The sequence below is a fragment of the Carassius gibelio genome, chromosome A9, assembly GCF_023724105.1.
Source record: "Carassius gibelio isolate Cgi1373 ecotype wild population from Czech Republic chromosome A9, carGib1.2-hapl.c, whole genome shotgun sequence".
In the NCBI taxonomy this organism is placed as follows: Eukaryota; Metazoa; Chordata; class Actinopteri; order Cypriniformes; family Cyprinidae; genus Carassius; species Carassius gibelio.
This window is the reverse complement of record NC_068379.1, coordinates 21,661,659-21,689,250: the sequence shown is the minus strand read 5'-3', so window position 1 is coordinate 21,689,250 and position 27,592 is coordinate 21,661,659. Positions and strand designations below refer to the sequence as shown.

Below are 27,592 nucleotides of genomic sequence, written 5' to 3'. Positions count from 1 at the left end.
AACTGAGTGACATTTTTTTTTATTGTGTCATTACTGTCGTACAGACTGCTGCTGAAATAGTGTTGTTATTTTGTTTTTAAATCCCTAAAATATTTTAATTCCCTGTTTTTATTCCTGTATTTTTTTTAAAGAAAATAAATGGGACAATGAAACGTTACTTTTTAATTGCTTTTAAGTGAGGACCATAACCAGTTTCCTTTTTTTTACTTAAAACATTAGCTTGGGTGATTTTCATCCGCACGTCAGTTACCAAATATTCTTACCTAATATATTTAAACTACTGTTATAAATACTTTAGTTAGGTGAAACAAAAAATAGTGTTGCAGTCAGGGATCCTAGAATCGGCGTAAATTCTACGCACACTTGACGCTCTCCAGAGCGAGCCACTCGTTCCCTTTCATTGGCTTCGGACTCGATATGGATTTGACGTAGCAGAGCAGCAGAGGCTAAAGCGGATACCCAAACAACAAGCACAATATTTTTACTACACCTCAAAGCAGTCATGTACAAAGTGTCGAACCTGGATCGCCTCGGTGTTGTCGATTTTGAGGAGTAATATTCTCTCATTCGTCCAGTGTCAGTGGTCGATGAACTTATAGCGACTATTAGGAAACAATAATAATCAAACGGCACGGAAGGAACACAAACACACAAGAAAAGAAAGCGTCTGCTCTACCCTTGTTTCATCCATGCATGTCTCAACATTAGAGGTTTAAACACCATGTCCTGCTCTGGCAACCTCATTTGGGATGTGCGAAAACGCACTATTGGATGCACAGATCCATATGCGGTCAGGACAAATTATTTAGGTAAGAAACTACGACCGATATCACACCGTTGCACGTGAAAGTCATCTGGGAGACTTGTTTACGAAGAATTTCTCGGTGACAGCTGTCATTTGAGCTTGAACACAGGACAGGGACACTGGTTAGAGATCATCTGACCTGTTACTCTGATGCTGGTCTGTTTTCAGAAAGACGTGTTATTGGTTACATTTTGATTCAGAGGAAGAAGAAAAGAAATGTCCAGCTGATTAGTCAGGGAAGAGCTCTGTCTTTAGATTGCATTGTGTTTATAATCAGATATAAGAGGAAGTACTACAGTTGAATTAGATACAGATTTCTCCTTCCTTTTCTGCCTTGTGATGATTTATGCTTATTTAAACCTTTAGAATACGCAAATGATGCATATCTCATTAAATATACACAATTGCATATGATATCAAAAGTGAAATAGACCCCACAGAAAATGGCACAAATGTTATTATTGTTTAATGCTATCAATTTCTCATAAGTCTATTGTTCAAAATGTTTTAAATAAATTAAGCAAACGTGGTATCATTTTTTTTATTATTAATATTTTTTATTAAATGAACCATAAAGTGCCCAGAAAAAAATATTTTCAAAAACCGCTCTGACAATTAAGAACAATATAGTTAAAGAAGCAATATCTAAAAGTAGAAGGATCTACCTGTAAAGAGATATTAGTAGACTAGGCTTGTGGTTTTATATTTTGCAGTATATGCTAATTAGTGTATGTAGTCATTGAATGTCAGCACAGATCTTTATGGTAATGAGGCGATCTTATTGTGAACAGGTTTTTATAATCCTTCAAATAATACAAAACACAAAAGTGCCCTTGAATTGTTTTATTTGTTGATCTTGGAGGAGCACTGTAGTTGTGTTTTAATATCTGTAGACACAGTGTTTCTTTTTAGATGGGTGACCTTGATGCTCCCTAAAATGTCAAGGTTCTTGCTTTTGACTAACAGCACTAGCTCTTGATTTCTGACACAAAACATGCTCCGTTGTTTCTGGAATTATTTTCAGTATTAAGAACAGATTGATATGTTTTGCAGTTTTGCCATATAGGACTGGAACTGCCCATGGAAATTAGTCACCTGGCTAAATCTGGCACATTTTAAGCAGATTTGTATGCGTTATTAATGGGTATTGTCCCTGATTAAATAGAGAATTTAAAAAACGTGAAATTTTATTTTGCTTTTTTTTTTATACCATATTACGATTGTAAAATGTTTCCAAAATAATTAATAGTACACACACACACATAAAATAATATAAAATTCTGTCATTTACTCACTCTTATATTGTTCAAAACAGGTATTTATTTTCTTCAGTGGAACACAAAATGAGTTATTTAGTGGAATCTCAATGCTGTTTTTATGCAGTGAAAGTGAACCAAGACAAGGGCTGTTTAAAAAAAGTAGCATGAGAGTACCACAATCTTAGTCCATATAATGTTTGGACTATAATATAGGTCTTGTAATGTCATATGGCTTTGTGTGAGGGTTTGAAATAGGATAGTAGTGATGACAGAATTTTCACTAAATCTAGGAGAGATGCACTTTCATTCAGTAATACTCACTGCCTATTATACTTTAAAGGAATAGGTAGAAATTGTGCTCATGGCTTGAGATTGAAGAGAATCTGTCATTATCTGATCTCTAAAAGTCATTTTCACGTGAACCCCCGCCCCCAACAAAAAAGGTATTTTTACCCTTACTGGTGAGTTTTGTATCTTTGTAATGTAGCACACAGAGTATTACACGTAAGCTGAGAGACCTGAGAGAAGTGTCAGCCAGTCTTGGCAGACTTCAAAGCACACTTATGTAATAACTCCCTAACACTTAGTCTGACCCAAATATGTATTTTAGACAATACCAGTTTAGCTCATGTCTTCTCTGTACCCTAAAAATCGGATGCTGAATTCTGTTTGATTAATGGAGTGTGCCAATATGTTCTGTCTTTGGTGTCTGTGAGCTGTTTTTCACTGGATCTCACATGCAGAGATTGATGATAGCATATCGTTCAGAGCGTTCTGTATTTAGCTCGGCTCTCATTCATGTTATAAAGCCTGCCAGTGCTTATAGTTAGAAACAGAGCAGCCAGAAAAACGACACAGAGCATCTCTGTTTTCTGCATTTGTGAATGGATTGAGAGTATAATTTAACCTACATTCCTTTTCCATGAATTTAAACTTTTGCTTTCTGTTTCCAGACCATTTTCGTTGAGGTTGTACCATCAATGCATAGATCAGTTTCATCTCAGGCTACTGCTGTTCTCTGGGCTCGCACCATTGAAAATGGTTGTCCTAAGTTTGGCACTTGCTATTTGTAGCTCTTTATTACACAGGCTGAAAATACAGTCATGGAAAGATCTCTCTTTTACCAGCCACACATAAATATCTGCTTGTCAGCAACAAATATATAAATGTTATAAATGTTTCTTAATGCAAACGCTGTTGAATGTGAGTTGGTATAGTGGTTGTATAGCACCAAGATTTGGGCCTTAACCACAGTGTTTGCCTGTCAAATAAATCTGAGGTATAAGAGGTTAGACAAATAAAAAACGAAACAAGAACCAAATCAGGGTGGTTGACATTAACTACAACAGCGTATGACAGGATGTTTTTCATCTTTGTTTAGCAACTTAGCAAATGCAGGAGGTAATGTAATAGTGTTCTGGCATTTCTCCAAAGCAATGAAGATTTCAGCAGCCATTAACAACCAGTCCAGCATCCTTACCCACGTAATATATTTTCATGGATGATTTACACCATAAATGTGCTTTCAGGTTTAGATTATTGTGCCTGTTATTCATATAAACTGAAAGTAAACTGTCTCTGTTTGTACTGTACAGCTAAAGTCAGCGTAAGAGTGAATGACATATGCTGATCGTGTTTTAACTGAAAGGTGTCATTTTGGCAATGTTGGTTGATTTCAAAACCAAACTGGAAAGATTGTGGCAGCATCATCAACCCATTGATGTTGTTTGTTTGAGTGGCCTGATATTTAAGCCCAATCTCAAAGCAATTTGTACATATTTTGTGAGGTGGCTAATTTGTACGAATTCGTATGACCTCACACTTGTACAAACTCATACGATTTGTTATAAATCGTACGTATTTTATGAGTTGCACAATTCGCATGAATATGTACGAATGACCTACACCTATCCCTGCCTCTAAAACTACCCATCACTGTGGTCTAGACAAATCATACAAAATCATGTGAGTGAGGTCGTGCGAATTAGTCACCCTGTAAAATACGTGAAAATTGCTCGTGAGATCACATTGGATATTTCAGCATTGGATCAATCTATGTTCAAAAATTTGATGTTGGTAAGATTTTTTATGTTTTTGAAAGAAGTCTCTTATGCCCACCAAGTCTGCATTTATTTGATTAAATACATAAATACATATTTTAATATATTTTAAAATGTCATTTATTCCGGTGATTTTCAGCGTCATTACTCGAGTCTTCATTGTCATATGATCTTCAGAATTGATTGTAATGTTCATTTGGTGATCAGGAAGCCATTTTTATTTTTAACATTATTGAAGACAGTTGGCTGCTTAATATTTGTATGGAAGCCATGGCTTTTTATATTTGTTAAATATTTATATTTATAATAATAATAATAATAATAATAATATTATTATTATTATTATTATTATTAAATATTTACTGTCACTTCTAAATGTCTTTGCTGAATAAAGTATTAATTTCTTTAAAATAATTGTTACTGGTGAATAAAGGTAGAAGAAGGAAAGAAACCAGTTTGGACAGTCAGTTGTGCAGTTGTGTTTGGTGATGCTAGTGGCACAGAAATGGCAGCTTTACAGTAAATGGCTGAACTTAATGTATATTGAATGTGGGACAGGTCAAATATATGTCCTTGTTCTTATTCTCTTGTGTGAATTAGCAGACAATGCAAATGATCTTGGACATGAAAATTGCCACAATGAAATGCATACATTTTTTCCCCCTACAGGCAGAAGAGAGTTCGTGCAACGACTGAAGCTTGAAGCAGTTCTCAGTGTGCACGATGGATGTGTAAGTCTTTAAAGTCTTTGTTTCACATGTGATGAAGTTTGTAGTTGTGTCTGATGCTCTCGCCCCCAGCAGTTTTATTTGTAGGCTAATTTTTTTCTTTGATAAATGTGCCTGTAGGAGAATGTGTCTGGGTTATTTTGTCTCAGGGGAATCACTTGTGTGAGTGTTGTGTGTGCATCTCTTTTTGCCCACTTATTAGTGTCTCCAATTCTTTATCTGTTAGTGATTTAAACTCGAAGGCTTATAGGCGGCAGGCAGCCATCGGGAATGTCATATTGTGCTGCTTTACTGCTGGGACATCCAACAAAGCCATGTGCTCTAATTGCAAGCCTCGCAAACGACACACAGTCCAGTATAACCATTAACAGGCTTTAACAAACTCGCAAAACCATGATTGGAGCTGGTTTTAATATGTTTGTGTCAGTGAAAATATTTCTGTATTTTTCTACTGTCTGGAAACATCCCTCATACTGAGTATGATAGTAACACAGAAACACAGCAGGAAAAGACGGCAGTACTTCAATATGATCTGTCGAGGACTGTTCATAATAAGCAGATACAACACATTCCAATTTGTAAAGCCCCTGCTGGTAGATGCCATAAATATACTGGCTGCAATGAGCATTTTTCTCAAATGATGGCCATTTAAAAATATTTGTATCTTTTAATGTATTATGTATTCTGATAAAATACACTAACGTTTAAAAAGTTTGGGGTCAGTTTTTTGATCTAATAAATGCAACTTTGGTGAGCATTGTTCCAAACCTATATGAGTTTCTTTCTTCTGTTGAACACAAAAGATTGTTTAACAGTTAATGGTAGCCATTGACTTCTATAGTATTAAATTTTTTTTTAATATATATAATATGGAAGTCACTGGCTACCGTCAGCTGTTTGGCTACCAACATTCCTCAAAATATCATCTTTTGTGCTTAAAAGAAAAAGCTCATTCAGATTTAGTAGAAGTGAAGTATGAGTTAATGATGACATAATTTTCTTTTTTTTGGTGAACTACATAATAAACAGGCTTTTATATGAGCATAACTAAATTAAATGAAATAATCTGTAACAGGGTTGCAAGTTAAAGGTTACAGATGTTGCATCTATTTAATGTTAGCTAGTGTTTAAAATCTAGCTGTCACTTCGTAGGGGCTAAATCAATGCTGATTTATATTTCCAATAAAATAAAGAAAAAAAATTGTTTGACCATAAACTACCATAGCTTACATATCTAGTTCTGTCCCTAAAAAGAACATCGCGCTTGTGTCTTTATAAAAGCTATTCCTTTTTGTGGAAATTGCTAACAGATGCAGTTTATAAAACAAAACAAAACAAAAAATTATTAGTGTATTCCGTTTGATCAGATGGCCTTCCTCTTTTTCTATTTTTGAAGTGTTTCAGCTGATGTGTAAAACCAGGACAAATTTACAGAATACCTGCTGTGCATTTTTAACTGCAAGAAGAGACTTTGGAGTAATGTTTCAGGTTCGGATCCAGCTTTGACTCCCCGCATTCACTAATGACACAGTTTAGGCTGCTTTCAGCACTTGTTATTTTAACACGCAGTGCATCTTACTACATCCAACTCAATCTAATTCCATCTCCCCACTACACAAAGCAGAGCCGTAGAGTGAAAAGCGGAAGAGCAGAATGAGGGATAAATGTTTAATCCCTCCATGTGATGTTATTTTAGAAAGGAAAAGGTCAAAGGAAATGGATCCTGTGTGATGAGGTCTGAGCTGCTCTAAAAAGAGGAGGAAACGAGTGTATCAGCCTTGAGTTAATGAAATATTGATCGCTTGCTCTTAAAGGCCAAGCGACACACACTGCCTCAGTCCATTTCAGCTCTGAAATCTTAAAGCAGGATTTTATGTGATGGTTAAAATAATAATGTTATCAGTGATGCTTAGTTAATGATGCCAACAAATAGAAATTACTTTCTTCTGTGGAACACAAATTCTTCAAAATATCTCCTTTTGTGTTCCAAAGAAGAAATCATGGGTTTCTGCATCAGTGATGACAGACTGTTCATTTCTGGTGCACTATTTCTTTAAAGTAATTGATGGAGATTAAATTATGCTATTAAATTAAATTATGCTAAATTATGGCACAGTTTTTTGGAAAAGAAAAAAACAAGCTCTTCAGTTTAAGAAATTGGTGTTTATGTTACCTGGTTTTCATGTTTCCTTAAAGGTTAACACCATATCCTGGAATGACACAGGAGAATACATCTTATCAGGTTCTGATGACACTAACTTGGTTATCACAAACCCTTACAATAGAAAGGTAAGTTAAAGACACAGATAAAATATTGAATTACTTTGAATCGCTAGCATACAATCAGTACCATATTGGTTATCGGCCTATATTCAAATGTTTAATTATCAGTATTGGTCAATATTGGATGTGATTCGTTCTAACTTACATACTTGTATAGATTACCTTTGCTGTCATCTAATTAAAAGTTAAACTACAAGAACTAAGTGATAATTTAAAAACAATGTTAAATGTACTTTTTTAGTAAGCTGTTATTTTTTTTAATTATTAATTGTTTTAGTTTTCATTTATTTAGATAAAATATCATTTAGATTAAGTTCTAGAATATATCATATTTTTAATAACAGCCATTTATTAGTTATTGGTCATAATGTGAAAATAACTGAAAATTATTGATGCACTGAATTCTGATCTTTTTACAATGTTAAAGCTTGATTAAACTAACCCTGTGCTAATCAGTTTCCTATTTTTGGTTTTTTGTTCAGTTTTGTTAAAATCGCCATACTGTACTTTTGCCTTTAGGTCAAGACAACTATTCGTTCAGGACACCGGGCCAACATCTTCAGCGCAAAGTTCATGCCTCAAACTAACGATCAACAGATTGTGTCCTGTTCAGGAGATGGCATCATTTTCTACACACACACAGAGAAGAGCCAAGAAATCAACAGGCAGTGCCAGTTCACCTGCCACTATGGTACTGCTTATGAGGTACAGTGTTATTTAAAGAGCACAGTGAGAAGGAAACAAAATACACAAAGAGGGATTGGGAATGTTTCTTTGTGTCAGCCGTGTCTTTGTTTAGAGTTGAAATGTGACGTCTCACATATTTCTCTCTTTCTGTTTCTATCTACAGATAGCGACAGTGCCAAATGACCCATATACCTTTCTGTCCTGTGGAGAAGATGGTACAGTGAGGTGGTTTGACATGCGGATGAAGACAAGCTGCACAAAAGAGGACTGTAAAGATGTAAGAAGGATTTGACTGTGTAGTAGATACATACATCAAAAGCTCAGCATGTTTCAGGGGAGGAGCTGTACTGATCCGAGACCAGGCTCACCTCCCAAACCGTTCAGTCTCATCATTACAGCTGGTGAATAACACTGATGCAGAACCTGTTCCTCAGATACATTCTTATGAGGAAGCAGCCTCCAACCTTGATTTCTCAACCCACAGAGTGTGTGCGGTGAAGATGCTATTGCCATTAGGGCACGATTGCTTTCTGTTGCTATTAGAAGGCATATTTTTTGGCACACTACTTGGGTTCTGCTAGTAGCAGGGCTTTAAACTACTGTATACAATACATGTGATGTGAAGCAGGATTTTGAACCAATTTTTATTTGTTTTTGTGGGCGGAATTATAAAATAAAATATAAAATAATAAATAAATAATAAAATAATGCCATTTGGTTGGATGTTTTTTTTTATTGAATGGCAAGCTTTTTAACCTTTATTTGTGAAGATGCTGCAAGTGGTCCTTGAGGAATTAGAAAAAATCTTTATATTTACAACTTTTACATTATGTAACATGTAATTTATACTTATAATGGTATATATGGAAAAATGCAGGAACATTTATAAAAAAATGAATAGTTGCTAATTGAATTTAGCAAGGATGTATTAAATTGATCAAAAGTTACACTAAAGACTATTTATAAAGTTAAAAAAAATGTAAATGCTGTTCTTTTGACCCTGTTCTTTGTACACCCTTTAAATATGTATTACATGTAAATATGTTTCCACAAAAATAATAAGAAGCACAGCTGTTTTCAGCAGTAATAATAATAAATGTTTCTTGAGCATCAAAAGAAAGAGCACCAGAAATCATATTTCAATGTTTTCTGATTAATAATGTAAATCAGAAGACTAGACTAATGGCTGCTGAAAACTCAGCTTTGCCATCATAGGAATAGATTACACTTTAAAATGTATTAATAAACAGAAAACAGTTATTTTAAATGATTACATTGTAATAGTTTTTACTGTATTTTAAGTCAAACAAATGCAGCCGTGGTAAGCACAAGACTTCTTTCAAAAACATTGGGGTTATTACCCTTTTGAACTTTATTGGTTATATTCCAAATTATACTCTCAATCAATCGTATATCTAAAAAACCGAACTGTTCTTTCTGTTTGACCTTTGAGTGTGATTTACTAATGTTTATTTAAAGATTTCCTCATAACCTCTGGTTTTTAGTTACTACCAACATATTTATTCCTTTCTCCCTCTCTATGTCATTGCCCACTTTCTCTTTTTCTATGCTCTCCCTTATCAGGACATTTTGATTAATTGCCGGAGAGCTGCTACCTCAATATCCATTTGCCCCCTGGTCCCCTACTATCTTGCTGTGGGCTGTTCAGATAGCTCAGTGAGGATCTATGACAGAAGAATGCTGGGAACAAGAGCTACGGGTGAGAAATAGTTCATGCTCTGCATTTCAGCCTTTTATTATTCTGTATATCAGGTTCATAGAGGAACAAATATGTGCCATGTGATTTAATGATCTTTTATATTTAGCATTTGGAATCATATATGGATCTGTGTCCTTTCTGTTTTGATCACTGCAATGAGAGGTTTTAAACTCTGAATCTATAAAACATTTGTTCCTCTTTTAAACTAGAGAATAAGGCCAATGTTTTAAATGCTTTCTTTAAATGATCTTAGAAAGGTTTCTCTGTTTTACTAGGTAACTACATGGGCAGAGGGACGATCGGCATGTGTGTACGTTTCGTCCCAGCACACCTGTCCACCAAGTCCTGCCGCGTAACCTCTCTGTGTTACAGTGAAGATGGACAAGAAGTGCTGGTCAGTTACTCTTCTGACTACATCTACCTGTTTGACCCCAAAGATGACCAGGCCAGGGAGCTCAAGGGCCCTTCTGAAGAGCGGCGAGAGGAGGTAAGCAGATATCAGGTGGATGTTCTTTGGTTGTTTTTACACTAGAGCTTGGTGAGCAAATGATGAGAGCAGAGATTACATTGATTTTTAATTTTCTGATGTTTTAAAAACACCTCTGAATAATTCAGAATGCTTTATATTATTCAGATAAAAACAGATAAAAAGTAAATTGAAATATCTTATCTATTGACTTTCCTTACTTCAGAAACAATCTCTTATAATAGGAAGGTAATAGGGCTTAAAAGTGAAGAAAAAGGGAGAAAAAGATTTTAAACACTCTTTGAAGATATAGACCGATGGAAAGATGTGTGTATTGAAATGTGAGATTTCAAGTGTAGACCAGTGGAATAATTCATGGGAAATTGTTACTTAAATCAGATGACCAGATCACAAGACTACGGTGTCTCTTGTCATTTTCACATCGTGAGAGCAGAACAAAAAGGAAAAGCCCATGAATCTGCTACACAGCGCTTGACAAGACTCCAACACCTCTTGCCATAGTTCTTGTGAGATCAGTGCCACATTAAAATTACCAAGCATTTCAAAATGCAGCCATATCATGGGTAACTTGAGGTTTGATATAGATGCATTGATTTAAACCAACCTTTTCATTTTGCCAATCAAGTCTGTTCTTGCCTAAAGCAAAAACTAAATAAAGGACTTTTGAAGCTCTCTGCACTCTTGTCTCATGCACTCTGTGTAATCCTCAGCAGTACTGCGCTTCAGTGCTGCAGTTTGAAATTAGTTTTGTAGAGAAGTGTCGGAGAGGACAGCTCAAACGATGTTGCTGCTGTGGCTTAGGATGTGGATCACTGCTCAGTGATATTTCTTTAAGACTGACTCTCACCAGGGAATAAAGATATACAATAGGGAATTTTATATCTTAATACCATATTGATTTTTTTAATACATGTATTCTGTGAGTGAAACTGTACAGTTACACTGCATGATAGCATTATTTTAAATATATTTTTCAATGTACAATTCATTTATTTTATGCTTAAAATAATTTAATGAGGAAATATATGACTGAGTGCACCGATAAGGGAAAGAAAAAGCAAAGGAAGTTAGACGGGCATTGTGATTAATACATTGTGTATAACCAGGCATGATGCAACACGTATCCAGCAACAATTATCTGTCACAATGTGTAGAATCCTTGATACCACTAAAAACATTCGCACACGCTAACGAAGGCCTGTTTGGGCTGATACACGTTGCTGTTTTTTAACATGTAGCCCTGTCTTACAGTAAAGGCTTTTTATATTTTGCCTGCTATGTGAGTTCCTGGACTTGGATTTGTTTTGTTTCTTCCAATGGGATCCACTTTTTGTTTTTGACATTTTTTTCCCTCTCTGGAGCACCTATATTCTCGCTTATGAGTAACTGACATGCCCCTGGTAAAGACTTTTTTCTCCATTATTTTTTTTTTTAATATAAATTACAACATACGTAATCAGATACTTTTTTCAAGTCACTAGTAAAGTAATGCATTAATTTTTCATTTACAAGAAAATATCTACTTTTACTTTTTCAAATAAGTAACGCCAGTTACTTTTTTACCATTTATTGATTGAAAGCTCTCCTGTCCCCATGTAGAGAGAAATCTGGAGTAAGATGTTGCATTAGTTCTAGAATAAATGTGAACATGAATTAATTCTACTCACTCACAAAATAAACTAAAATTCCTTCTTGTTTACTGCTGAAGAGTGTTGAATTTTCTTCTTCTGTTTTCTGCTGTGCAGACGTGAATTTACATTTCCTTCAGCCTGAGGCTTTTGGTGTGAAAGAGTTTTTACATTTGCCAATATTATTTACTGTTTAATATTAGAAGCAAACAAGCAAGCCTAGCCCAGATTTAAAAAGTAATGCAAAAGTAGCTAAGTAACATAATTAGTTAATTTTTTTAGGTAGTAATGCAATATTGTAATGCATTATTTTTAAATGTAACTTTCCCCAACACTGATTGTGATGCATTTTTACAACTGAAAATAACTGTTTTATATTTTAATAAATTTTTAAATTCAGTATATTCCTATAATGACTGATGAATGTTCAGTAGCCATTACTCCAGTCTTAGGTCTTACATGATCCTTCAGAAATATTGATAATATGCTGATTTGGTGGTCAATAAATATCTCTTAGCATAAATCTTGGAAACAGTTTTTGCTTCTTAATATTATTGTGGAATTCATGATAAATTTGATGAATAGAAAGGTCAACATTATTATTATTTTTTTTTTCATGTAAAAGTCTTTACTCTCACTTTTGATCAGTTGAATGCATCCTTTCTGATTAAAATTGTTAATGACTCCATTACTGACCCCAAGCTTTTGAAAGTTAGTATATGAACATTGTTATATTTTGTTATGCATATATACTCAAATTAAGTCTCTTTCATCTAAACTGCCAGTCTACACACTCCTTCATTTTTCCACAACTATAGTAGTTAAATTTGCTGGGTCACCGCTCTGGTCCCTTCAGCTCTTGTACGTTGTGATCAGCTGTGTCCGGATCCCCGGCGATCAGATTCCTTTCCAAATAGAGTTGCAAACACACACAGAGGTCCACAGCTGAGACAGAAATAGGCACCCAGTGCACAGTGACTGCCAGTGAGAATGAAGGTGCTCCTGTTGACTTCAATAAATCTTTGCTACAACACTAAGGTTTTACTAAACTGTTTTGTAATCAGTGAATGTGGAGCTAGAGCAATGTGAAATTGTTGAGTTTACAGTTTACTTGTATGTATGGTATTCATACTCATTGTAAGCAGCAAAGTTATTAGAGAGGGTCCCTCTTAGGACCTATATAGTATAGCGTATTCATTAGAATGAGGCCCATCCATTAAAAAAAGTTTCAAAAGGAAATATAGTGAAGTAATCTAGTAATGGTTAAAGGAATAAAGAATTCAGATTTATATTTTAAATAATATTATTTTAAAAATAGTTTAAAGAGCCATGGTTTTGTCACTTGCATTAAACCACAAGCACCTTAGCAGGCATGTGTCCTCTTCAGCATCTTACAAGTAAAAAAAGAATAGCTCACTTTATCCCTCCATGTGAAGTGGAGAGAAGCTGCAGTGCTCATTATTAGATTATTTTTAGAATGAACGCATTGGTCTCTGGCATGCTTTGTTTGGTCTAATGTGGCAGTGTTCGAGCCGGTACTTGTCTTGTTAATGCACCCTAGCACTCAAAATAGAGTGTCCTGACTGACTGAGATGGTAAAAGTGTGAGAGCGAGGCACATGGCAATGTGGCCTCAGTAGTTTATCCCATCAACATCCCAAGTTCTATAATTTCTTTCAGACTTATGACACCTTGTTTCAAACGGAAACCGCTTTATACATATTGTAGCAAATTGAGTGTTGCTTTTTAACGGGATAGTTCACCCCCAAATTAACTTTCTTTCTTCTGTGTACATTATTTTCCAGAATGTATTTTAAAGTCAACATTTGGACCCCATTGTCATTAAAAATATATACATTACATTATATCACATACTTTATGATGATAAAGTCATTAAAATAATCTTTATTGATGTAAAGTGTCATATTCTTGTTCATTACATTTTATTTATAGTATATTTTAACTTTGGTGGCACAAAGATGCATTTAGTTGAACTTTTACTCTTTACTTTATGCTCTGGTTGAAGTGAACTTAATATTGCATTTTCGTCTAATGCTTATTTTAATTTTTCAAAAATTACTTTTTATCTTACAATGTAATAATTAGAGAACCCTCTGTTATTGACCTCTGGTTTCAATCCATGATGGCAGTCCTGTTTCACTTCACCGTTATGAGATCTGCCCTCATTGAAATGTTTGTTGGTCGTACTTCCTGCAGACGTGCCAGACCGGATGATTCTAAAGTTATTTTAGAGTGTTATTTTTGGGCGTGTGAGAGGTTTTGACTGACTGACAGCTTGTTGATGTGTCTTCCCACAGCTGAGGCAGCCCCCGGTCAAGCGCTTGCGTCTGAGAGGCGACTGGTCAGACACAGGACCACGCGCTCGGCCTGAGAGCGAGAGGGAGCGTGATGGTAAGAAAGAATGCACAGCGCACATACAGGAGCGAAAAAACACTTATTGGGTGACTTCAGATTAATGCACCAGGAATAGATCCACAGATATGTGTTCTTGTACAGTGGGTATAGAAAAGAATCACTAAGTTGGAAAAAGGATCACCCGCTCCTAAAAAAAGACTTGTAAACTCATTCAGGTGTAGTTAATCACCTTCTCAATGGCCAATAATCCTTTTGACTTTCAACTGTGATCAGCTGTGGTCATTTGATTAGCTCAGCATTAAAAAAGAGCTTTCCTGGAGCATTTCAGTTCTTAGTAGTGCAACTGAAGCAAACAGTAAACTATGGGTGGAAAGGCACTTTCAAAAGATCTCTGGGATAAAGTTGTGGACAGGCACAAGTCAGGAGATTGATTCAAAAACATTTCAAAGGCTTTATAAATGCCTAGAAGCACAGTGAAGTCTATTAATAAAAAAGTGGAAGGTATTTGGTACAACACAGACCCTCCCTGAATCAGGACGTTGCTCTAAACTGGATGAAAGAGCCCAGAGGAAACTGAACTGAGAGGCAACCAAGAGGCCAACAGCAGGGATTTATGACAAAGAGTGGTCACTGTGTGTATGTGACAACAAGAACACAAATTCTCCACAAATGTGGCTTGTATGGGAGGGTTGCAAGAAAAAATCCACTCAAGAAAGTCCACATGAGCTTTGACAAAACATGCCTTGAAGATTTTGAGGCAGATGAGACAAAAAATGTATTATTTGTTACAACACCAAACGATATGTCTGGTGAAAATCCAGTACAGCTCACCATCCAAATGACAGCATTCCTCCAGTAAAGCACGGAGGTGGTCATATCCTGTTCTGGGGGTGTTTCTCTGCAGCAGGGACTGGAGACCTTGTCAGGATAGAAGCTAAAATGAATGGAGCAAAATATTGTTCCCCTGCCAGAATGTTGTTAGTGGGGAAGAAAGTTTACCTTACAACATGACAATGACCCAAACACAGCAAAACTGAGCACACATTGGTTAGAGGAAAAAAAGATTAATATCCTTGGATGGCCTAGTCAGAGCCCAGATTTAAACCCCATGGAAATCTGTGGAATAACTTGAAGACTGTAGTCTACAAACGGTCACCATCAAATCTAACTGAACTTGAGCAGTTCTGCAAAGAAGAGTGGGCAAATATAGCAAAGTTAGTAAAGACAGATCCCAACAGACTAAAGGCTGTAATTTAAGCAAAAGGTGGTTCAACACAAAGGGGTGATCCTTTTTCCAAATCAGTGATTCAGATTATTATTTATTTATGTTGGTTTTATATCTCAAAAAAACCAAGAACTGTTTCCATATTTAATTCAGGCTGCAAAGCAACAAAATGTGTTGATTCAGTGGGTAATTATATTCTGTAACCGCTGTACATGTCCCAATCACTGATTTAATTGATGTAACATTTTCCAAATGTTGAGGAAAACATTGCTTTTGTCCACAGAGGGTTGGGGATTTGAGCGCAGTATTATAATTATATTACCTCATGCTGCACCATGTTTAATACCTATGAGCTCCATGCTCAGGGCATTTTGGGGTGCTTTGTAATAACATGATGCTGTAAATTTCACCGCTGCAATGACCAAAATTTAGTCTTAGTCTGTCTAAGGGGAGCTTGTTAGGTTTTCACAGGGATTTAGTCCAAAGAATGCTTCACTTCGCTACTACTTTGCATATTGCAGCTTCCAGTGCTTCTGCTTTCTGTGAGTGGAAAAGATTTGAGGTTCTGGTCTGGTTTGATATTAATTACTAAGAAGTTTGTTGTGTTTGCAGGAGAGCAGAGTCCAAATGTATCGCTCATGCAGAGGATGTCGGACATGTTGTCACGCTGGTTCGAGGAGGCCAGTGAGGCGCAGGGCAGCAGAGCACGTCCTCAAACTCGACCCAGAGGTAAAACAACGCAGGCTTTAGAATTACAACTTCACTTTCTACACAAAAGCAGCTCTCCATTGTGCTCCTGTTTTGCATCTGACTTTAACATGGAAATGTTCTCTGGTTGATTACTTCTGTTCAGTCTGTCAAAGAAGGCAGATCCTCAGAGCACCTACCTGTTATGTTATAACAAAATAATCTTCATGGACCAATGGTAGTTTGAATGTGTTGACAACCTTTCCCGGAAAGTTTGCTTTGGCAAGCTGTTTTGTATTCCAAACAAACTTAGTTTGGACCTCAATTTGTTTTGAAATGACGTCACACCAGATCATTTTTCTGTTTAGCTTGAAGTATATCAGGGCCTTAAAAGCTCTTCTGTATGTGACTTACTTTGGCATTTCACAATGTATTAAGCTCTATGGAGGCTTTTTCAACTTTGATCCTATTCTCCAAAAAACATCAGCCATTGAACGATGCATCAAAGCATGTGTCACATGAAAGGGTGTCAGTTATTTTATTAAATGTTCTCTACTTAAAAAAAAATAAAATTAAAAAAAATTAAACTTACTCTTAAAAGTACACTCCATGTTTGATGATTTGACTCCAGGTACGCCAGCTCGACCAGAAGGGACATTTGCGACCTCAGAAACACACACTCAGGCACAGGAGCCCACTGGGGTCTCAGCTGAAGGAGCGATGGTGGTGGAGACACCCTCCTCTGATCCTCCCCCTGCACCTGCTGCTCCTCCTGCACCTGCAGAGCCGCTCCCCAAGTCTATCTCCTCCTCATCCTCAGGCTCCTCCTCCACTGTGACAGCCCCTGCCCCCTCCAGCTCGTCTTCCTTGGAAAGCACTGTCTCCGCCTTTCTCCTCTCCTCGCCGGACACAGAGCAGAGGAGCCAGGATGAAGTCACGCCCACTCCTTCAGCCACTCCCACCCCGTCAAGAGAGGCAGCTTTATCTGGTAAGTTTGTCACAATTGGAAAAACACTGTGCATTCATCTTTAATATGAGGCAGTGACCATGTTTACATGCACATAATGTTCCATTTAAAGTCCGTATTTTATAGTTGTGACCCTGGAGCACAAAACCAGTCTTAAGTCGCTGGGGTATATTTTTAGCAATAGCCAAAATGACATTGTATGGGTCAAAATGATAAAATTTTTCTTTTATTCCAAAAATCATTAGGATATTAAGTAAAGATTATGTTCCATGAAGATATTTAGAGGACAAGGGAATATTGTTGCGCTCAGATGAAAGCTAGTTGTAAGTCCAGGTGCGTGAAAACCAGTAAAATGTAGTAGAGACTGTAGATGGTTCGCACTCTGAAAGACTAGACAAAGTCTTTGACAAAAAGAATCAATCATTTATTTAGAGCAAGAGCAGACGTTTCAGCCATCCAGCTATTCTCAATGCTCATAATGAATCAACCACAGACATGCAGTCAAGTAATACCTGATAGATAATCAGGAAACAAGTAACAGGTGCAAAGGGAGGGGCTTCAGCCCAGACCCAGAGAACAAGTAAAAACACAGTTCTTTTAATAGCAAAGTTAACAATATTTATCTCTAAAAAACACTTGAACACTTGAGTGCAATCAGGAGATGTGATGCAACTTCGTCTGTTTCCCAACATTTTCAACTAGCTAAGCATGCAATTTCTGACCTGAAATTTCTGGGCATAGAAAGAGTTTTGCCTAAAAGAAGAGGTGGTGATGTAGATAAAAAACTGCTACAGAGAGAATCTTTTTGGATTTTTGAACTCAACAGCCTTTTCCCGAAAGGGATGAATGAAGAGATAAACTATTCATGTTTTCTGTAAATGCCTTTATTCTTTTTTAGAGATAAATATTGTTAACTTTGCTATTAAAAGAACTGTGTTTTTACTTGTTTTCTGGGTCTGGGCTGAAGCCCCTCCCTTTGCACCTGTTACTTGTTTCCTGATTATCTATCAGGTATTACTTGACTGCATGTCTGTGGTTGATTCATTATGAGCATTGAGAATAGCTGGATGGCTGAAACGTCTGCTCTTGCTCTAAATAAATGATTGATTCTTTTTGTCAAAGACTTTGTCTAGTCTTTCAGAGTGCGAACCATCTACAGTCTCTACTCCATGAAGATATTTAGAAAATTTTCTACCGTGAATGTATCAAAACGTAAATTTTGATTAGTAATATGCATTGCTAAAAATTCATTTGTACAACTTCAAAGGCGAATTTTCTCACTATTAACATTTTTTTGCACCCTCAGATTCCAGATTTTCAAATAGTTGTATCTCGGCCAAATATTGTTCGATCCAAATAAACCATACATTTTTGGAAATCATATTTATTGAGCTTTCAGATTATATATATATATAAATTTACACTAAAGAGTTTTGTGGTCCAGGGACACATATGCTGAATTACTTCTAATATCATTTCATATTTGTTGATATCCCAAATAAAATGTGATCCATAGTTGTGCAAATGTCTTAAAAGTATAAAAGTACCAAAGGATTGGCTTAATTCAGATCATATGATAATGTACAAATTCACCTAATTCCATTTATATAATAGGTCCATTTACCATGTCTGCTTTACATCTTTCATCCAACTCAATGCACTTCCTTTATATAAGACCTATGTGTTGACTGATTTGTTGTCCTCAAGTGGGGTTTATTTTTTGAGCAATGTGTGCCGTTAGGGCCTGCATCAAAAAATCACACAAACAGAAGCAGGATGCAACATGTAGTGGTTTTTATTTATATATATATATATATATATATATATATATATATATATATATATATATATATATATAATGATAAATCCCTCCTTTTTTGCTCATCGTGCCATTGCAGACATTTATAAGTGTGCATTTCTCTTCATGCCCATAGAACATGTGTGGACGTGTAATGCACACATTTATTTATTTTTTGATGGGTGATGAAACCTTCCAGTCTTGTCTAACATCTCTCAGCATATAGCTTCAATCTTTAATTTTCTCTTTTTCCCAGCATTCCTCCTTACCTCTGATTTGCCTCTCTTCTTTTTCCCCATCCCATCAACTTTCCCATCCTGCTCTTCTCTCTCCCTCTGACCCCACACTGTCAGAATATGGTCCTCGCAGGCTGCCGGTAAGTATAGTCTGTAGACGTTTGCAGAGACTGCTTCTTTTGTCCGACCCCCCTGGACAGGGCAGACGCTCGGTCCCTTCTGTACCTGTGACCTCCAGCCCAGAGAGCTCAGCCCAACAGGCTGCTGCTGCTGACCCGTGCTCCCCTGCAGGTTACCATCTCCCAGCCTGCATCCCCACTCTCCTTTAACATCCTCACACCTCTGGCTGTCTGTTTCATGGCTGTTCTGGTTTGCTTCTGCACCTCTGGTTAATGGAGAGAGTTCCTCTCCCTCCCCTCTGACACACACAAACACAAACGCACACACACACACACATCTAACTGCTGCTCATTCACGCTCACATTCAGCAACAGCACAGCTGTGTTCCAAAACTTAGGGAGCTGCCCAACTACATGACATTTTTAGACATCAGATAAACACCTGACACAAAAGCAGGCCAAAATCTGAATCACAGATATTCAGTCACAATGGCCATAGATATTCAGGGGGACATGTATTTCCCAGTTTTGCTTTCCCACTGTATTTTTGAAGAATAGAAATTTCAATTCAGCAGCATTTATTTGAAGTACAATTTTTTTTTTGTTAACAATTCACAAATCTTTACTGTCACTTTTGATAAATGTAATGTGTCCTTGTTGAATAAAGGAACTTTTTTTTTTTTACTTTTGAACCCTTCTGAGTCACAGTCCTTATGAATTGACAATTGGGAAAAATGACATCACAGACATGTGTCCACATCAACTGCACCTGGATTTAGGACAGAGCCTGAGAAGATAGCTGCCTGTGTAGTCAGTAGTTAGTGGGGCAGCTTACTAGATCTTGGAACAGAGCTCAGATGTCAAACAATATGCATATACTTCCATCTGTTGATTGTTTGACCTGGAATGCAACCGCATATTTACATATAAAGCTGGTTTGTACTGGTTGGTGTTGGCAGTTTTTTTTCCTGTCCTATTTAAACCTTGAACATTGATCCATATTAATCTTGTTCTTTTCATACCTTCTCTTGTTCTTCTTCCCTTTGCAATATTCCACAAAATCATTCTTGATGCTATCACCGAGTGTGATGTGTTTAGTTATTGTAGACACATAATGAAATGGTTCGAGGCAAACTGAATATATTTGTTGTCTGTGAAGCCAGGCAATTCAGCATAAGTTTATTTTATTCGATAACCATACTGTGTGCAATGTATTTTCTGTGCTTAAAACATTGCACTATTAGTTCAGCAACAACTTCTTCTGGGGGTAGGGGGTCTCTGGAGTTTCAATACAATGGACTGTCAATGTTAACATAGGTCTGGCATTTGAATAAACTTTTCTGCCACCATCAGTCTCAACTCCTGAACTACCAATTTCTGTCTAGCTTGTTTATTCTGCCTGAAAGTGAATTCTGCAGTAAAGAAGGCTTTTTGAAGGAACAGCCTACCCAATCTGTAACCCTTGGTTTAGTTTCTTTAACCCAGAACTAAGCCTTCTAGACTCAGCTTTACAAAGTTTGTGGCTTTTGATTTTTGAGGGAAGGTTTTTTTTCTTTACTCTGCCTGTGCTGCAGCATGTTTCCTGAGGATTTAGGTCTGCACTTAAATGTTTGTACTGGATCTGTTGTTCAGTACGTCTTCTTTTTGTTTCAGATTCTCCCTCATCTGTGGTAAACAAACAGCTTGGATCCATGACTCTGGATGAGGAGCAGGGTGCGTCCTTCCCTCTTTTTTCCTCTCCTTTTCCTCATTGTCTTTCACTCCCTTGCGTCTGAGCTCTGTGCATTTCTGATTAAAGTGGCTCTTGTCTTCAGTCATCTTAAGAATACTCTGTAGATGTGCCTCTCCTTAAACAGAGAAACTTACAGAAAGATACAGAGGCTTTCTGGGAATCATTTTCAGTCCTTCTCCCTCTTTTGTGGGGCCAAGTTCATATAAAGCTCACCTTTCAAATAATGTCCTGTACCCAAGGACACATTTTTCTTTCCTTCTCACTCTCAACATAATGAGTTCAGCCTCCACAAGACTGATGTGGGCTTGTCATAAAATGTCATTTATTCCTGTAATCACAAAGCTGAATTTTCAGCAGCTAGCAGTCTTCAGTGTCTCATGATCCTTTAGAAATCAGTGTAATACGCTGATTTGAAATGGAGACTTTCAGTTGTTGCTTTTTCCTGTTTTTTAATTATACATTAAAACGACATATTGGTGTCTGCATATTTTCCCTGACAGAACAAGAAATATTTAAGTCCTTTGATCCCTTTTACCTTGCATTGTGCCAAATCTTTGCTTTGAGTTAACTGCTTGCAATTGTTGAACTTTAACAAACTCTAATATAATTATTTTTTGTTTATCTGTGCAACCCACTTTGCTTACACCCCTTTTTTCCCACCTTTTTTGTTTCTTTTTGGTCACAGTTTAGTTTGGGGACCAATTCTCATTATTAACTAACTGTTAACTACAGCTTTTTCCTCAATAAACTCGTAAATTGATGCTTGTTAATAGATGGTAAGGTAATTAAGTTTTATGTGGTAGGTTTACGGGGTCTAAAATATGGTCATGTAAAAAAGGCATTAATATGTGTCAAAATGCTAAAGTTAAATCTGAGCATCTGAAGCTTAGTATGAACTAGGTCACTACTCAATAATCACATGCTAATATTTCAGAAAGCTGCTTCTGTGATTAACTGTAGTAGTGAGAAATGTAATGTTCCTAAGGAAAGCACTATTTGTAAAAGTGTTTCCTCTGTCTTTCTTGCAGAAGCAGCAGGACATGTAATCCGTGATCAAAGTACAGGTGTCAGCGAAGCTTCCCCAGACACTACAGAATCTGTGCTATCCACATCAGCGCCTTCACTTGGCAGCAGCAGCACTCCTCCAGGGCCTGGACGGACTGGCACAGCAGAACCGGTCCTTAGTCTGCACTACAGCACTGAAGGCACCACCACTAGCACCATCAAACTGGATTTCACGGATGAATGGTGAGTGACCAGAGAACCAGCCTTGACCTCAGCATGCAAATCACCCCCTCAAGTGGCTAGTTTATATATAAAAACCAATGACTGAATCACTCATAAAAGGCTCACAAAATAACAAGATATTATTTTGAAATAAAACCTAAAATGGCTTATTACTGAACCACAAGTCATTACTTTGTTTAAAAAGGGATAAAGTGATCATTCACCCAAAAATTTTAGTTTAGTTTATTAGTTTATAGAGCACATTTCAGAACAACAGAGGTTGCAACCAAAGTGCTATACAGAGGTATTAAAACAAAAATGAAACAAATACTAAAACAGAATTAACACACTGGATCAAAACATTGAAAACATGTCAAAATATAAACACCATCATTCAAAACATTAACAATACAGAAAAGTTTTTATTGAAGATTTAAAAGTATAAACCGAAGGGGAGGATCTAATATAGAGAGGGCAGCTACTGAGAAGGCCCGGTCACCTTTAGTTTTGTAATGTGAGCAAGGAACAGAGAGAAGTAGTTGACTGGAAGAGCGTAAGGATCATAAAGCATTATATGGGACAAGAAGATCACTGATATACTGAGGGGCAAGACCATGTAAAGCTTTATAAACAAAAAGCAAAGTGTTACAATCAATTCCGGGACCTAACCAGTGAACAGTGGAGAGAGGCAAGCACAGGAGTTATGTGCAGTAACATACAGTAAAAAAGTGGCGGTAATGCACTTATAAGTCTGTATCTGCTGTAAAGCAAGAAGATGCCTCACGCGCCTGCTGCTGAGAACGTTCACAAAAGAGTTCTAACAGTTCAGACATTGTGTGAATCAGAAGCAAAAAAATATATTTTCTCAAGTTAGATGTCAGTTTTATGTAAAAAAAAAACGAGTTATGAAACCAGTTCACAAAGACCCTGTACTTTGAAATGACCATATTTGTCTGACCATAAATTCTCTATGGCTTCCTCCTTTATTTAATTGTGAGTATATTATTTTCAAGAATGGCATTTTTTGTAAGAGCAAATCACTTTTATTTTTCGACTGTGCACAGGAGCAGTCCAGCGTCCGGTGCCAAATGCAGCAGTGGGCGACATAAGCCTGGGGAGGTGTGTGAGAGCCAGACCAGAGCGGAGCCCGCTGGAGAAACATCAGAGCAATGTGAGTCTACAACCACATGACCATTACTAAAAAATTTGTGTTGGTTGTGTGGCCTATTTTAGGTTATCTTAACTTTTCTCACAACTAGGTTCAAGCTCACCCTCAGAGAGTCAACCCACACCTGATGGGGGCCAAACTGCAGACAGTGGCACAGAAAAGACCTCCGTCAGCTCTCAAAACAGCACACCACTGTCTACTGAAGCCACGGCTCGTCCCAGTGCTCCTTCAGAGGAGCTCCAGGCTGCTGGTTCGGGGGAGCTGAGTGAGCGGTGCAGGAGGAGCGAGACCACAGGGATGGGTGGTCAGGGTTCGACTCAGCCATCCCGCAATCAGGACTCTGATGACAGCGACGATGACCCCATCCTCATCCCTTCAGCCAGGTACAGAGGAGGGCCGGGACAGAGGTATGGACTCTCGTCATGTCAAGATGTTTAATGATGCAAATCATCACGATGTGTAGGCACATGTTATGACAGACGGGACGTCCCATAAAACACGAGCATGTTTGTTAAATAGTGTTTATCCTTTGGACAGTCAAAAGTAAAATGCTACTCTTCTCATTAGATTGAATTACAGAGGATCATCTGTAGGGGATAGGATGATAAGGTACTGTAATGTTTCTGAGATGGACACTTATATAATCTAATTGCAAGGTGTTCAGATTTGATTTACTTTTCATTAACCTGGTATTCATATTGTGTAGCTGTGTAAAATGTTATTAACTAAATTATGTATGTAATTAAGTAGTTCCTGTTAACTTCACTGCCTGAGAGTGCACATAATGTTTGAGTAATGACCCTTTGGTTAGTTACTAACCAAGCAAATTACCAACAGCATGCTCGAATGGTGCGACCTAAAAGGTAATAGTTCTTAATTGGAAATCTTCACAAGCCTCTTGTTTCGAGAGATGGCTAAATGAGATGCTCTGTATTATTAAAATGAAACTGTTATGTTTAGTAAGCTTAGCTCACCAAAAACATTTGAAGGCACATGGGAACTTCTCTTAGACCACTTAGAAGAAATCTAATTATTCTGTTACCCCCTTTTTTTTCCTGTGTATTTGTTTTCCTCTACTTTGAAATATTATCTGGTATTTTTTTTTTATTTATTTTTTTGCATTTATGTTCAGTATTTTTAATAATTGCTCTTTCTGAGGCGGTTCAGCTGTTATTTATTTATGAAATATATATATATATATATATATATATATATATATATATATATAAACAATTATATGAATTCATTCACACAAAAGTTAATGCTTGATAGGTGAAGCAGCATCTAGATTGTCTGCAAAAAAAAAATTTGAAGTTGATTTTTCATAAGCATAATTCTGCATGCTCCACTTTTCATAGACGCTCTGCCGCAGCTCGGATCCAGGAGCTGTTCCGCAGGAGAAAAGAACGGCGAGAGATGGAAGAGAGTGAAACTCAGAATATCAGGAGACCCTCTGTCAAGATGATGTACAAGGGCCACCGCAACTCCAGGACCATGGTAGGCTGACAGTTAATTGCCTTATGTATATTGTACACAAACTTATTAGTTCTAGTCATATTTTGTAAAGAACCATACAAAGACATTACATTAGTCTTTACTGACCTGGTTGTACATGTAGATAAAGGAGTCGTGTTTCTGGGGCAATAACTTTGTGATGAGTGGCTCGGATTGTGGCCATATCTTCGTCTGGGACAGACACACGGGAGAGCACCTGATGCTGCTGGAGGCCGACAACCATGTGGTCAACTGCCTGCAGCCTCACCCTTATGACCCCAGTGAGCAAGACAATAGACAGAGAACCAATAAAGATTTTGTTTTATATTATCACATCATTTGGTCTGACTTTTTGTTTTGTTTTTTGCAGTTCTTGCTTCATCTGGAATAGACTATGACATCAAGCTGTGGTCGCCTTTAGAACAGTCAGCGTCATTTAACAGAGTCCTAGCCGAAGAGGTTTGGACAATGTTTTCTATTTGATTTTGTTGATAAAGGTCTGTTTTGATCCTTAAAATAATGACACAGACCTGTTGTTTGTTTCAAGATGTAATTAAACCCCCCAGTAGAGGACACTAGAGTTCTACGTACCGTTTTTATTATTATTATTATTATTATTATTATTATTATTAAATAGCATTTTAAGCAGTTGTATTGGTATGTCTATATTGTAGCTATAGGAGTAAGTATCCATTTATATTTATTAAATATAAATATATATATGTATGTGTGTATGTGTGAATAGTTGGCTAGTTTGTGGATTTAATTTCCTGATTTGTTTGTGTGCTGTAGGTGATTGCTCGTAATGAGTTAATGCTGGAAGAGACGAGGAACACCATCACTGTTCCTGCTTCCTTCATGCTCCGAATGCTGGCTTCATTAAATCACGTCAGAACAGGTGAACTTCTTTGTGTTCTTTGACTGTATTCATACAAAGAGATCCAAAAGTCTGAAGCCCACACTGAAAACTTGGCTTTTTCACTTAAAGCCGGAAAAAACTATTAAATTAAAATTAAATTAAAAAGATTTAAACAAATGAAGTTAATGACCAAGTGAGCAAGAAATATTTAAGATTCTAAACAATTGGTATATAAATGATCAAATATGTAAACTATCTTTCAAAAATTTGGGGTCAGTTTGATTTTTTTAAAAAGAAGCGTTTATCAGTGGATATTTACTCCAGCATTTGGTTTTACCACCTTGAACAGGTGTCTAAAAGAGTGATCTTTCTTCCTGTTTCCTTCTGTTTTTCTCAGACCGCGTGGAGGGTGATCGTTCAGAAGGCTCTGGACAAGAGAACGAGGATGAACAGTGAATGTTTGTTTTTTCTACAGTGCACTTGAGCATTTGAGATTTGTACAAGTTACAAAATAGATTATTTCCTTATTAGTTCAGTTTTTGGCATTATTATTTTTTAATGAGACTTTTCTAACTTATTACTCTATATGAGAGTAAACTGCGTCTGGGGAGCTCATGCAAACAAGATGACATGCAAGCAATCGAAAGATGTGACTATAGAGAGCTGGTTCTTGAGAGTATTTAAGTGCAATATTCATTTATTAAATCAACTGGCTGAGCTTTGAGCGGTGTTAATTGTGAATTCCTATTGTAGCCTCAAATGAAGAACTCTGATGTTTGTATACCAGGAATTATGCATGTCAAACACGAGTTTGCTAAAAACGTTCTCTTAGTCTTTACCAATGTTGTGTATAAAAATAGCTTTTTTTTTGTCATTAGTAAATATTGCGTTGCACAGGGATCTTCTGTCTGACCCCAATTTACTGGTACTACTTGCAATATGTCATTATCCAAAACAGCCATTATACATTGTTACACTGCAGAATGTTTGTAAAAGTTTATTAAAGTGAGAACTGTTTTTGACTCCGTCTATACATAAAACCCACTGCTGTCTAGCCAAATGGTTCTAGCGATAGTTGGCAGGTCGTGTTTCTCTTTCCTAACAGCACAGATGGCCTTTCGTTGTTGCAGCTGTTGGCTTGAGCATTCTGCTAAGTGGCTAATGATTGCTGGGAAAAGCTAAGATGAAATATCTCATCGTTTATTAGCATGCCATTCTATGCTAAACTTGTTCAGCACCTGTTAAGGAGAGTAAGCCATCTTTTTAAATGTTTGTCCTTAGATTTTCAGATTAAGTTCAGTTTCATTTTCAAATCACTTTAAACATTAAATGTGTTGTGATTCAAATAAAACATGACTCAAAGCTTGAGCACCCATAAAAAAACAAGCAAAAAAATATTAATAACCGTACTAAAAAAGCTTTGTGTTGTGGTTTGTAAACAAATAATGCAGCCATTGACAAAGAAGCCTATTAATATTGGCTGGCATAATGCAAAAAAAAAAGTTAAAATGTTGTTTACCTGGTATGTAAATTACACATGAATCACTGTATATCCATAAACATTTACCTTGTGTGTGTATTTAATGTTCTGTACCTTTAAAAGCTGTAGATTACACAATGTGGTCCGTTTACAGAGTCAAAGAACTACACCTATTTGTTCCTTATGCTCTACATCTTCATCATCATCATCCAGGTCCATCCAGGTAATGGGGAGCTCTGTGTGTTTTGTACTGTGAACAGACTTGTTGGAATTTGAGAGGATGCAAAGCTGTCCAAAGACTTATGGATGTCTGCTGTCACTTGGACTACTGAGGGAAAAGAAACTGTAGAACATTCAAATATTTTATCGTATCTTAAAATAGAAAAAAAAAAATTAAATTGTATCAATATACAAAATTACTGTTTCTACTGTATTTAAAATGTACAAAAAAAATCTTAAACTTTTGTTTAGTAGTGTACTTATATTAAACCTTATAATATATTTTCTAAAGCCACTTTCTATTTGTTTGGTTTTGTACTGGTGACAACTAACAAAGGCATTTTTGTTT

General features: G+C 36.7%; 1 protein-coding gene across 6 annotated transcripts; it reads left to right on the top strand.

Annotated features, from left to right (window-relative positions):
- Nucleotides 1-404: 404 nt before the first annotated feature.
- On the top strand, nucleotides 405-26,566 carry LOC128019962 (DDB1- and CUL4-associated factor 6). 6 transcript variants are annotated; one of them, XM_052606396.1, is made up of 21 exons: nucleotides 405-809; nucleotides 4,794-4,855; nucleotides 7,049-7,141; nucleotides 7,655-7,840; nucleotides 7,986-8,099; nucleotides 9,407-9,542; nucleotides 9,818-10,029; nucleotides 13,975-14,068; nucleotides 15,870-15,986; nucleotides 16,576-16,932; nucleotides 19,063-19,236; nucleotides 20,718-20,777; nucleotides 21,825-22,044; nucleotides 23,088-23,194; nucleotides 23,283-23,574; nucleotides 23,759-23,800; nucleotides 24,550-24,688; nucleotides 24,810-24,966; nucleotides 25,056-25,144; nucleotides 25,478-25,583; nucleotides 25,942-26,566. In XM_052606396.1, the coding sequence occupies exons 1-21, from the start codon at nucleotides 722-724 to the stop codon at nucleotides 25,998-26,000; spliced, it is 2,904 nt and encodes a 967-aa protein (XP_052462356.1). In that variant the 5' UTR covers nucleotides 405-721; the 3' UTR covers nucleotides 26,001-26,566. The 6 variants fall into 6 exon arrangements, with proteins under 6 accessions (XP_052462356.1, XP_052462355.1, XP_052462359.1 ...); XM_052606395.1 differs by having other exon boundaries at nucleotides 23,283-23,598; XM_052606399.1 differs by lacking the exon at nucleotides 19,063-19,236 and having other exon boundaries at nucleotides 23,283-23,598.
- The last annotated feature ends 1,026 nt before the right edge of the window (nucleotides 26,567-27,592 follow it).

Coding starts and splice junctions, on each gene's coding strand:
- LOC128019962 (XM_052606395.1), top strand. CDS start 722: ATGTCCTGCTCTGGCAACCTCATTTGGGATGTGCGAAAACGCACTATT. Junction 10,030..13,974: donor CTGAAGAGCGGCGAGAGGAG/GTAAGCAGATAT, acceptor GTCTTCCCACAG/CTGAGGCAGCCCCCGGTCAA. Junction 20,778..21,824: donor GACTCTGGATGAGGAGCAGG/GTGCGTCCTTCC, acceptor TCTTTCTTGCAG/AAGCAGCAGGACATGTAATC.